Here is a 12,545-nt window from a genome sequence, read left to right as displayed (position 1 = left end):
GGAGGACGTGTCTTCATTTTTGTAACAATTCCCAATAATTTATAGACTGAATCTGAGTCTATACAATGGTAATAAATCTGAAAAGGAATAGCTGGCAGAGACTGAACTTCACTACCTGATATATGGCCCAGGTGGTTTGGCATTGGCTGCAACCACCGCAACCAGCCAGGGAATGGGAGCGCCTTTCTGAAAGCAGGGAGACCCTCCAGACACCTGCGGGTGAAACGGCGCTGTCCCCTCGGGGATACTGAGAGTCCCGCTCTCGGACAGATCGTCTCTTCTTCATGGGGCTGTCACTGGAGTGGCCAGCGCTGATTTGTTCCTAAGCGCCATCCTTAGTTCTGGGGTTATTTATAGCAGGAGGAAGTGGTGCGGTTTTATTTGCGGGTTTCCAGCGTTTTACAGATCCCTGACGCAGTCCCCAGCCGGGGGTGCCGGGAGCGCGGTGGCTACGCGGGCGCGGAGCAGCGGTGCGCTCCGGCCACCCCACGCGGAGCGTTCCCACGCCAAGCTGTCCCTCCGCCCCGGGTCCCCGCCGGAGCTCCCCGGGTCCTGTTCGCCTCGGCCCTGCCCTCCCTCCGCCTCTGCCCGGTCCTTCCCACGCCCACGCAGGTCGCGGCTCCCCAGGGACCAGGCTGCTGCGGTTCCTCCTCCTTCCCCCCCCGCAGCTCCTCAGCCCCCCGAGGCGGTGGGAGAAAGGTGCACCCGAGCCCGGGGACCCCGTCCTGCCCGACCAGTGGGGCCGCTGGGCCTCTACCAAATCCCGGGGAGAGCAGCCGGCTCCAAGTGGGACATCAAGGTTTTCTTTGGGTCGTGGCCTGGCTGAAAGGTGTGACGTGAAGTCAGGGAGGCAACGAATGACGTCACACGAATGGACCCGTGACGTAGCGCCCAGTGGAAGAAGTCGCCGGCGGAGAGATGTCCTCGCCATCAAGAAGCAGAGCGCGCTGGGATGGGAGGGAAGAGGAGAAAGCACAAACCTGGGGGTGACCGCCCTGGAGGCGCGCTCTGCTGTCGTGACATAAGTGTCGGGAGCAGCAACGGGAATTTGGTTCTGTGCTGTAGGACTGTGCCTGCTGCACAGAGTGCGGAGTGAGAGGATGCCCTTAAATCCACGAAAGGCATACACAAAGACAGATACATGGTATGGATTAGAGTGATATAAAATTAGATTAGACAGACCTATGATATTGATATATTCTCCCACTGCCGACCTGTGCTCACCTGTGCTCAGGTGAGCAGCGAATACCCGCCCACGCCAGGGCCCGGGCGCAGACACACATGGAGACGGCCAGGGGAGAGTCAGGATCTGCTCCGGCTCCCGAGGGCCAGCCCGTCACTCTCTGTTTACGGGCGGTATCGGGGGATGTCTGCCGCGGTGACACCCCAAGAGGAACCGAGGGCTGCGATCGCCTGGGAAGACAACCGGACCTGGCGTTACCGCCGTCGCTGCCCGTGCCCGGGCAGACTATCTTTGCGCCCAGCCGGGAGGAATTGAACCTAGAACGAATATTTTAAAACTAGATTTTATAAAACAGAATAAAAATCTTAATTCCGCGCATTATTTGAAAAAAATTAAAAAGGAAAATAAAAGGAACGAAAAAATGCTGCCTCCGGTTCGGAGGCTGCTGTGAGCAGTGGGTTTAAAATAGCCAGAGCGGAGCCAGGCTGTTGGCAGACTCATGGGATCATAGAACCATCAAGGTTGAAAAAGACCCTTAAGGTCAACGCCTCCCTCCAGCACGGCCCGCTGCGCTCCGTCCCCCTTCCGCCGAGGGCGGGGGAGCCCCCGCAGGCCCATCCAGGAAATAAAATGAAAAAAGGATACGGTGAAGGGTCTCAGACACGATGCACATTTGCAGTATATTCACCTCCCTCCTCCTTGGGAGAAAGGCCTCTCCCACCTCTTGCTTCTCACAGTGGAGGAGGTCTCCATCCTTCCCGTGCCTCCTGCATCAGCTGAGCCCCTTGAGGCTCAGAGACCCTGGTAAATATTTGCATTTTAAACCACGTCCATCTTAAACAGCCCCGAGGTTGTCTGGTTCACCTCGTGTGCTCGAAATTCCCAGTCATTTGCAGACTCTTGGGCGAAGTTCAGACGGGATAGGCGAACAGGCAGAAGGACCTCAAGTAAAAAAAAACATCAACAACAAAAAAGAGAGCTCAGGAGAGCTGACCCTGACAGCACCCACATGTGCATCCCCTGAACGGTGCTAAAGACCAGAGGTGAAGAGATTCGAAGCTTTGGGCTCCCCACGCCTGGGCTCCCCAGGCCTTGCGGGGTGCTGTCGGGGGTGCGGGGCGGGCCCGACTCCATCACCTTGGCGAGGTTGGAGAAAGCCTGCTCGGCTGGAACACTGCTTCCCTCCACTTTTCCATAAAACAGTTCAAAAGTTCTCTCCCACATCTTTACTTGATTTGAAAGCAAAATAGAGTGTCAGGATAGATCAGTTAAAAAGAGCCGAGAAAGTAGAGAGGAGAGAGGGTCCTTTCCCTAGGCAGTCAGAGCCAGGGTCTTCCTCCTGTTTCCCTTCTCCCCTTTCTCCTCACCCCCGGTACCTGCGGTTCCCACCTTCCTTCCCCCGTGGGTTTTTCCTCTTCGCTAAAACATTGAGGTGTTATCCAGGAGGACTAAGGCCCTATCCCGAACTGCGTGGGCCGCACCGGGGACGGGCCCTGCCCCACACGCCCCTGCCTCGGGACAGAGTGCACCGGGGACCGATGCAGGAGAGGGGATCTGCCGAGGAGGGGTAGGGGTCTCCCACCCGCCTCCCTGCCGGCTGCCCGGGCCTCCGGACTGGCACAGTCACAGAGACCCCTCCCGAGGGTCACCGCGAGTTCGGCTGCAGCAGGAAAATTATTTGTTATTAATCATGTGCTGAAAGATGATGTGATGGGAGAGATGGCACTGCCGCTGCTCCCCGGGCTGTGCTCCCCCGGCCGCCAGGCAGGGCCCGGGCAGCGTTCTTATGACCCCCGCAGGCTGGAAAGTAATGTTAGAAAATGTTAAAACCAGTTCCGACAGAGCCCACAGCCCGAGCACCACTCCAGGAACATCTTCCCCATGGGACAGAAACGTCTGGTGGGGTCGCTTAGCCCCGCGCAGAGATGCTGAGGAGTGCGCGGGTGCGCATCCACTGCTGGCTGCGGAGGTTCCGCGGGTGGTGAGGCCCTGTCTGGAAGGGTGTGGGGATACCCGTGGGGTTGCCGTGCTGCGCGGGGGCGCAACCTACGCGCTGCCGGCCGGCAGGGGACTGCGGAGAGGGGCGAACTGACGGGGCGCTGGGAGCGGGCGGGGGTCCCCAGAGGATTGTCCACCTTTCCATGCGTTTGTGAAAGATTTTTAATACATCACCGGGCTTGGGGGAGGAGGCGGATGAAAAGAAGGAGGAGGGAGGGCACTCCCGAAGGAGCCGCGGCCAGGCGGCGGGGGCCGGGCAGGGGCAGCGGGGGGCCGCGGGTCTGGCCGCGGACGCGCAAGGGGCGCGGATGGCGGGGAGTGCGGAGTTAGGTCCCGCGCGGCCGGGCTGGGCCAGCGCTAGATGGAGTGATGCATGAGCGAGACGGGGAGGTTTTAACCTTCAGGGGGAGGAGCCCCGTTTAACTACAGGCATTTGTTCTAGGGCAGGTCACTTTAATCTCTTTAGCTTTAAACTGTCCAACTCGCAACTCGCGTTTCTCTATAAGGGATCTTTACCACTTCCCTGCCTATGCGGCCGGAGCGCCGTGCCTCTCCCCAGCAGAGACAACCGCCTTCCAGGCACTGCCCAGATTGCTTCCGACACCCTTAAAATAATACTGTTAGTAATAAGTGGATTTGCTTTTGGTTTTTGTTGTTTTTTTTTTTTCTTCTTTAAAAAAAAAGCTCCTTGTTCCTTTCTGTGTGGAATAAACACCTGCAAACTCCCCCAGGCAGCCCGGCGCCCCTGCCATGGATTCCTTTAAAGGTGGAATGAATTTGGAGAGACTGCCTGAGAGCTTGAGACCCCAACCCTCCCATGACATGGCTTCCAGCTTCCATTTGCAAAGATCCTCGGAACCCCGAGACCCGATCGACAACTCAGCCAGTGAATCCTCCGACACGGAGGTGCCAGGTAACCCTCCCCCTCCCCGCGCCCCCCGAGGCCCCGGCCCGCTCCCCCCGCGCTGCCTCCCCCTCCCCACCGCGCCTTCCCTCCGCGGGGCGGCCGGGGGTGCTGAGCCTGCACCCCCCGCGCTACCGGAGGCGATGGAGGGACAGGGCTGAGCGAGAGCTGCCGGTGATCGCGGCGGCTCCATCCCAACCGAGCCCCGGGAATCGGAGCGGGGAGCAGGGGCCTGGAGCTGCCTCCCCATGGAGCTGCCTCCCCCGCCGTGCCCGGCCCTGACAGCCCGCCGGGGGGACACATGGCTTCATGGTCCCATCCCAGGAGCTGCTCTCTTTTATTTATTTTATTTATTTTTAAATAAAAAACTGTCGTTATTAATTGATGGGGTCGGGAGGAAGGGGGGGCTCTTCGGGGAGTGCGGTTTTGCCGGATGTTTCTGAAATAATGTCAGCTTTTGCCCGGGTTTATTTTCCAGCTCGGGTGGTGCAGAGATGGAAAAAGATCTCTCTGTCAGCGAAAAAAAAAAATGAAAAAAGAAGGAAAAGGCAGGCAGAGTCGGAGAGGCAGCGTGGGGCCAAGGCAGGCAGCGCGGGCCGCCGCGGAGGGGATGTGCGCGGCCGCGGAAAGGTTTTGCGTGGGGGCCGAGCGCTTTCCTCCCAGGAGAAGGGAAGGATCCCCATGCCCTGCTCACCGTGTGCGAGGGCTACAGAGAACGCTGGCCTCTCTCAGATTGCATTTAATTAAAACAACAACATTTTTAGAATGACAAGGGAAAGGTAGAAGACAGGAACAAAAGCTTAAAGAAGGAGTGTGATATTCCTTCTCCAGCAAGACTGTTTCAGACGGAGTTTATGTTTTATATAATTTTAGTTTTCTAATAGCTATTGTTGCTCTCGGGAATTTTAACCTAGAGAGTGGCTGTTGTAAGAGCGGGTCCCGAAGTGGCACTCGGTGATAAAGAGGGTTTGGGTTGTGCCTCCCGGCCTGATTCACAAACAAAGTTAGAGACCGGCGTCTGGAAGGGACTCTGAGATTAGAGGGGATTATTGGAGATTAGAGAGGGAGATTTGCTCCATTTTGCCCTACCCCTGTGTGTGACCCCTCGGTGCTGCCGGAGGGCTGAGGAGCTGCTTGCTTTTCTTCTCCGAGAACCTGAAAAATACCTTTAGATTTTATTTTTTTAAGGGGAAAAAAATAGTTACAAAAGCCGATTAAAGATGCCTTGCCTTATGATTTGGAATTGTATCACAGCCCTGCAGTGAGGCCGGAATTTTAGGGAGGACCGGGAGTGTTAAAGTCAGCGCTGGGCGAGGGGGCCGGAGCCCACCGGGACCACTGCCGCCTCCCGATCGCCCCCACTCCCTCTCGGCCCGGTTTGTCCGAGCCATTCGCGGCCGAAAGCGGGAGGATTTGTTTTGGCGGGGATGATTTTTGTTTCTGTTTCGCCGCTGCCGCCGGGCCATGCGGCTGGGCCGGTCTGGGGACCAGGGGGCCTGGGGCGGTGGGGTCTGAGCTGAGAGGCCTTGGATTCGCTGCAAACCCCGCAGAGCCATCGGCCCCTTTTGGGGTCCACTGAGCAGCTGAGGTTCGCTCGCACCCTCACTCCTTTCCCTGTGCAGGGTTCCCAGCAAGGTGCGATCCAGGGTGACTTTGCAAGGACGAGTCCTCCCGGGCCCTGGATTCAGCACGCGATTATTTTTAGACTCCCGCTTACCTCGCAGAGGTCGGGGCTGTAGAAATGCCCCCGGGCCCGCCGGCGGAGGGAGAAAACCCTCCGAAAGAGGGTTAAAAAAACCAAGAAAACAAAACCTCTTTAAAGGAGGAGGAAAAAAGCTCTAAAGGAGAAAACTCGCAGCGGTTTTTCCCTTCTGCAGCAGCAGGACCGAGGCCGGGGCTTGGCCGCAGCCCCCGGCCCTTCCCGTCCCGGCCGCACCTTCCCCGCGCCTGCGGGGCCCAGCCCGGAGCGCTTTGGTTCAGGGCCTTCAGACCCTCTCCGAGCGCTTCAGCTGGGACAAACCAGGCCGAAACCGGGCTGGGAGAGCGAGAGCCCGTTACCAAAGGGGAGAGGGGGTTCGCTGGGCCGGTATTGAATTCCTGCTCCTAGCCCGCGCAAATCCCGGCCGAGAAAACCCTCCTGGGTGGTTTCTTTTTTCTTTCCTTCTTCCGATATGATTTTTGCGGAGGGCTTCGCTCAGCCCTGCGTTAAAATAAACACCAAAATCCTAAAAGATGAAGAATAAAATAATTATGAAAAGTGGGGGAGCGGAGAGGGGCCTCTTGCAATTAATTGCTCCTGGGTTTTCCACCCTTGCCCTTCCAAAGTTTCCTATCGCGGCCGAGCACAACAAAGACAATGGAGCAAAGATCACGCCTTGGTTTGGAGGGAGCGAGAAGGTGCCGTGGAAAGGCGGAGCGGCCGGTGATACGGGGACCCCACTCCCCACGAATGCGGTCACCCGTCGGGCCCGCCTTGAGCCGCTCTGGGGGTCCCTCCTGCTGCGTGCCTGGGTGCCCTGGGCCCGGCAGGGCTCTCTGCTCCTTCCCCAGCCGCGCCGGGAAAGGCCGGGATGGGCTGCGGGGCGCTCGCTGGGTGCAGGGCTCAGCGGGACACGAGTGGATGCCCCCACGCGTGCCTCCGGTGGGGTGGGCAGCTCTGGGTGCGGGGCGGAGGTGTCTTCCTTTGTGTGCCTGTACTGGGAAAAAAACTAAAGCAAAAACCCACAAAACAAAATAAACCAACCATCCCCAACCCGATCCCTCGCAGAAAAGGAGCGTAGCGGAGAGCAGAAAAACGAAGACGGGGCCGCCGACGACCCGGCGAAGAAGAAGAAGCAGAGGCGGCAGCGGACCCACTTCACCAGCCAGCAGCTGCAGGAGCTGGAGGCCACCTTCCAGCGAAACCGCTACCCCGACATGAGCATGAGGGAGGAGATCGCCGTCTGGACCAACCTCACCGAGCCCCGAGTCCGGGTAAGAGGGGCGGCAGCCCCGCCGGGAGCGAATTCTGCTCTGGGGCCGCCGGTGCGTGGGGGGCTCGGGGAAGCTGCCCTTTCTGGGGGAGCGCTGCGACGGTTTGCTCTGGGCTGGATTTTAATGACCAAAATTGAGACCCAGGTCGGAGAGGAGAAATTCAGCACTCGGCCACGGAGGGATACCGCCCGGAGCGGGGTAGCGACCGTGGGCCTTGCGCTGGGGACCGGTTCGAAAAGTGGGAGGCAAGCGGTGCGGGGAGCAGCGAACGGCCGGGGTGGGGAAGGGTCTGACTGCCGGGGAAGGACCCTCTGGACTGGTCGAAAAGCGTCGCAGGGATGGAGCAAAATCCCATCCGAGCAATTTCCCCTTGCTCTGGTTATTCCCACTAATCGCCACGGCATCTCCCAACAAATCACTGCCCCTGGCTATCGCGACAGCGGGATGGCGAGCTCCAATCCGCACGGAGCGGGTCTTGGTGCCGGCCCCTCCCGGCCGCGCGTCCCCCAAGGCCGCGGGCTCTTTGTGGAGGCCGAAAGAGAAGGGCAGGGGCTGGGGAGCGGTCGATACCCGCTGAAGACACAAACTTGTACCGCGAAGGCGCTAGATTTTTACACGCCTGGGAGCCTATGCCACCATATATACATGTATATGGTGTATATATACACTTATGCGCCCCTCTTAGCCAGACTCGAGGGGCTCGGTAATGTTGGTGAACACGGCTAGAAACATATATGTGATATGTGTGCGTGTGTATGTGTATGTATATACATATATATATGTGTGTGTGTGTGTATGTCTATACATATATATATGTGTGTGAGTGTATGTGTATATATATATATATATATATATGTGCGTGTGTGTGTCTGTGTATGTATATATATATACATATATATATATATAGGTATGTATGTGTGTGTATGTGTGTGCTTCGGCAGTTCTTAGAGAGATTTATGAGCAAAAGATCCTGGCAAAGAACGACTGGGCCGAAGCTGCTCGGTCTCTATGAAACTATCTCTGTGTCTCGGTTGTCCACCTCCCAAGAGCTTTTTTCCACCCGAGACATTTCCCCGCGCGGTTTCGACAGTGGTCGCACACCGCGGGACCGTGGGCTAAGCACAGGAAAAACGGGAACTGCGGAGCAAAGCCCCACCGCACAGAAAAAAACACTTTTTCTTTTTTTCTTTTCGTTTTTTGTCTTTAACTTGGCAATTAAACCTTGAGTGACCAAATCGGATTACAGAGATTCTGCTTTAAACTTTTGAAAAGTAAACACTCATCTGAAACAATTGCGTCTGAAAGCATTGTCTTAATTGAGTTTAAAACAAAACAAAGCCTGAACATTAATACTAGTTGAATATTTCAGGGAACAAATATAACTAAAATATGAGTTGCAATTAACATAATTTCGTTCTCCTTCTGTGTGGAGATGTTTGGGTTTGATGTTTTGAGATGGCAGATTGCAAATCTAACCTTAATTTGCTATGAGGGCCTTCCTTTAAAATGTCTAGGAGCCATAATTAAAACGATTACCCTCATTTTCAGGAAATTCCTGTCTGGAAGCACCTTCCGAGGAGTATATTACAGGTTTTGAACATGTTGGCTTTCGTTTCCTATTTATACAGGATTCTTTTTATTATTGTTATTTTTTAAAATAGACTCCGCCATCCGTTCCCCCACGGAGTTTCCATCCTCGAGCCCGGTATTTAATAATAGTTGTGCCATTTCTGCTCCGGGAGGGGAGGCCCCAGGAGCCGCTCCCCGCCCCCACCTCCCCTCAGGAGGGAGCGCAGCCTGCGCGGGGCCGGGCCCGGTGTCCGCAGGGAGCTCGTGGGCCCCGGCCCGGTGGGACAAATCCGGGCTGCGGTGGGGAGGATGCTGCAAGGGAGGCTCGCAGGCTGGGCGCAGGCAGCGGCAGCAAGATGTAGATTTTTAACCAATTTTTAAAGATTTTTAAAGCTGCCCGGCTTCAATCAGAGGGGGCGCAAATACTTTCCGAGGGCTATATATATGATTATACATATATATTATTATGTATAAAAATAATCAGAGACTGGAACCGGTTTCCGCATCAAACATCAGGACCAGTCCCTTTTCTCCGTTTCCTAGTTAGGGCTGTAAATTCTCATTAGATATAACGGCAGAGGCTGCATCTATCCGAGGGCGATGGGGGGATTGATTTTTTTTTTTTTTTAAACCTAAACATACTAATCTAATCCCTTTTTTTATGATCTGTAACAGGGGGCTTTTATTACACAGCATTAGCCTTCGGAAACGCGGCAGAGCCGGGGCGAGCCGGCCCTAATCAGAGCGGGCCGTCCCTTCGCCCCCGTCTGGCTCCGGGAAAGGGGCGCGGGGGGCCGGGGGGACACGGAGGGCCGGAGGGACGCGTACACCCGAGCAGGCACCCCCGGCACTGGGAACAGGGACGGCTGCGCGCATCCCGGCTGGCTCATCCCGCAGAACAGAGAGGGATGCGCGCAGAGCCCGCCGTGCGCGCAGGCACCCTGCGGAGCGGGATCCCGTCCCGCGGGGCGGGGGGACAGGCGGTGCGGGACAGCGGAGCCTGCTCTGGCGTCCCGGAGGAGCTGGCCGGGCCGCGGGGAGCAGGCGCTGGGCTGCGGATAGCTGCGCTCTCCTGCGCGCATCTGCGCACCGGCGGTGGGGTGGGGGCTGCTGCGGCCCCGCACTCACCGAGATGTGTCGCTCCCCCCTCCCCACGCAGGTTTGGTTCAAGAACCGCCGAGCCAAGTGGAGAAAGCGGGAGCGGAACCAGCAGATGGACCTGTGCAAGAACGGCTACGTGCCCCAGTTCAGCGGGCTGATGCAGCCCTACGATGAGATGTACGCCGGCTACCCCTACAACAACTGGGCCACCAAAAGCCTCACCCCGGCGCCGCTCTCCACCAAGAGCTTCACCTTCTTCAACTCCATGAGCCCCCTGTCCTCGCAGTCCATGTTCTCGGCGCCCAGCAGCATCCCCTCCATGAACATGCCCTCCAGTATGGGCCACTCGGCCGTGCCGGGCATGGCCAACTCCGGCCTCAACAACATCAACAACATCAGCGGCTCCTCGCTCAACTCGGCCATGTCCTCTCCCGCCTGTCCCTACGGGCCGCCGGGCTCGCCCTACAGCGTCTACCGGGACACTTGCAACTCCAGCTTAGCCAGCCTCAGACTGAAATCAAAGCAGCACTCCAGTTTCGGCTACAGCAGTTTGCAAAGCCCCGGCTCTAGTTTAAACGCCTGTCAGTACAACAGTTGACGGACTTGACACAAACCACCTCCGACAAAGCACCGCCGACAAAGCAAAGCAGAAGCAAAGCGACGTCTAACGGAAAAGAAAAAAAAAAAATTAAACCCGATGATGATTAAAAGCAAACCCCAAGCAAGTGAGAGAGGGAAAAAAATAAAATAAAGCACACCCCCCCCCCCACCCAAAAAAAAGCCCCAAAAACTCCGCGGACTTCGACTGTCTAGGAAAAAGAAAAAAAAAAAGGCAAAAAACGATGCAACCAACAAAACAGCGCTTTTAAAATATTTTTTAAAAAATTTAAAAAAATATATAACTCCATCTAAAACCGTAAACGGACCAGAAAACTTTTGCAAGAGACACCGAAATCTGGTACATGGATGAGTTGCAATTTTTTTCTCTGGATTATGCGGGTTGTATGTGTTTACTTGAACTTGCACAGGAGCCGGTACGGCGGCCGCTGCCCCGCGGGGAGGGCGGCAGGAGGGGACGCCTCGGTGGTAAGAGCTGGTGGGACGGTTCTTGGCCGCTTGTCGCACGGGAAGAGTTTGGTTAATGTTTACCACTGAGAAACAGAATCACACTCGGAAAAAAAAAAAAAAAAGGTTGGGGGAAGAGGGGAGGGAAAAAAAAAACCAAATCGCAGAATAGAATCTGCAGGGGGAAAATGGTTGAAATATTAGGTATGAAACTATTAAAATAATAATGACAAGGGTCAACCACTTATATAAGGTTATATTTATATCTACCGTTACATTGTGCCGGATCATTGTCCTTGGCCGTTGAATAAACTGTTTTTAAAATGCATGATTCTTGATGTTTTTTCTTTAGTTGGAAGCTCTAATCCAGTCATTCCTGATACTAAGCAGCTCAAGGTTCCTACCTCTTCATCCTTTCCAAAAGACTGCAGTATCCCCGGTTGTAAGAGAGCACAGAAACCCTTCAACAATGCGAAACTGTTCGTCTTTTTCCCCATCCAAAGTCTTATCCTGATAATGAAATTATCATTCATCTTTATTTAAAATGCAGGGGGTGTTTTTTTCTCTTTGAAAAGTAAAACGGAAATCCTACCCCCGTTTATAAAGTCTCGAAAAAAAGACGAAAAATGGTTTGTTATGAAGTGATTTCAGATACTGTTTCTCTGCTAGAGAAACAGAGAGCCTCGGCGTCCGGAAAGGTTCTTAGCAAAGCTGAAAGCGTTCCTTGCTTTTCTAAATGTGAAGGAAAAACAAGGAACCAAAAAAATTTCTTAAGGTGTTATTATCTTAAGGTGTTATTATGTAAATATAGATACTTTTACAAGTGCTTGTTGGAAAAAATAAAAACAACAAACAAAACATGGAAATTATAAATATGATTTTTATTAATACGCATACAAAAGGCATATGAAGTTTAATTGCAGGCATATTTGTTGCTTATTTTTGTCGATACTTATTACCTGTAGATGACAAAGAGACATAAAATGCACACGGTACTTCTTTCCCAGTGTATTTCACACCTGTGGTAAACGTTACGCTGGATGTTTCAATTATGCTATTGTGGATAAGGATGCAGTATATATATTGTTTTATAAGTTATGTTTTGTGATTTTTTTTTTTTCAAAATTAAGAGCATGGGAATAAAAAAGAAAACTTTAAAAAAAAACCTAAACCGAAACGAAATCTAGAAATGCCTTTAATGTTCTTTTCTGGCTGTATTTAAGAGAGCGACTAAACAAGAAGAAAAGCAACTTTCTGTCCCCCTCCCCGTGGTGACATTTTGGGGACCCCCCACCCCTTCCCCCGGTAGTTGCGCCGTCTCCCCGCGTCCCCCGCAGCGTCCCGACAGGGTAGGAGCCCCGACCCCTGCCCCCGCTCCCCGGAGCAGCCCTGGCAGTGCAAACCTTCCCCAGGTCCAGTTTTATGGCGGACTGTTACCGCTGCTGGCTGGAGCTGGGGATCCAGCCCTCCTTGCCGCTGCACTGCTGCGTCCCACTGAATCCCAGCGCTCCGCTCGGTGGGTCGGGCTTTTCCCTCCCCAAAGAGTTCATCCCCGCACCCTGCAGCCCCCCGTGGGTCGCAGCCCTGGCACTGCTCCTTCTCCCGCAGTCGCTCGTCCCGCTTCGCTAAGGTGCGTTTTGCTCTTGTTTCTACAAATTCCCCGACATTCTGAATTTTAAAGCTTGTTCGATTAATTCTCCCTCTCCTTTCCGTTTTTGCAAACACAAACCCCTCTGATTTAATTGCTATTTA

General features: G+C 54.6%; 1 protein-coding gene across 1 annotated transcript; it reads left to right on the top strand.

Annotated features, from left to right (window-relative positions):
- The first annotated feature begins 3,651 nt into the window (after positions 1-3,651).
- On the top strand, positions 3,652-10,787 carry PITX1 (paired like homeodomain 1). The gene is made up of 4 exons (XM_030229297.2): positions 3,652-3,800; positions 3,913-4,094; positions 6,853-7,058; positions 9,787-10,787. The coding sequence occupies exons 2-4, from the start codon at positions 3,932-3,934 to the stop codon at positions 10,324-10,326; spliced, it is 909 nt and encodes a 302-aa protein (XP_030085157.1). The 5' UTR covers positions 3,652-3,800; positions 3,913-3,931; the 3' UTR covers positions 10,327-10,787.
- Positions 10,788-12,545: the final 1,758 nt, after the last annotated feature.

The sequence above is a fragment of the Serinus canaria genome, chromosome 13, assembly GCF_022539315.1.
Source record: "Serinus canaria isolate serCan28SL12 chromosome 13, serCan2020, whole genome shotgun sequence".
In the NCBI taxonomy this organism is placed as follows: Eukaryota; Metazoa; Chordata; class Aves; order Passeriformes; family Fringillidae; genus Serinus; species Serinus canaria.
This window is presented reverse-complemented; position numbering and strand designations above follow the sequence as displayed.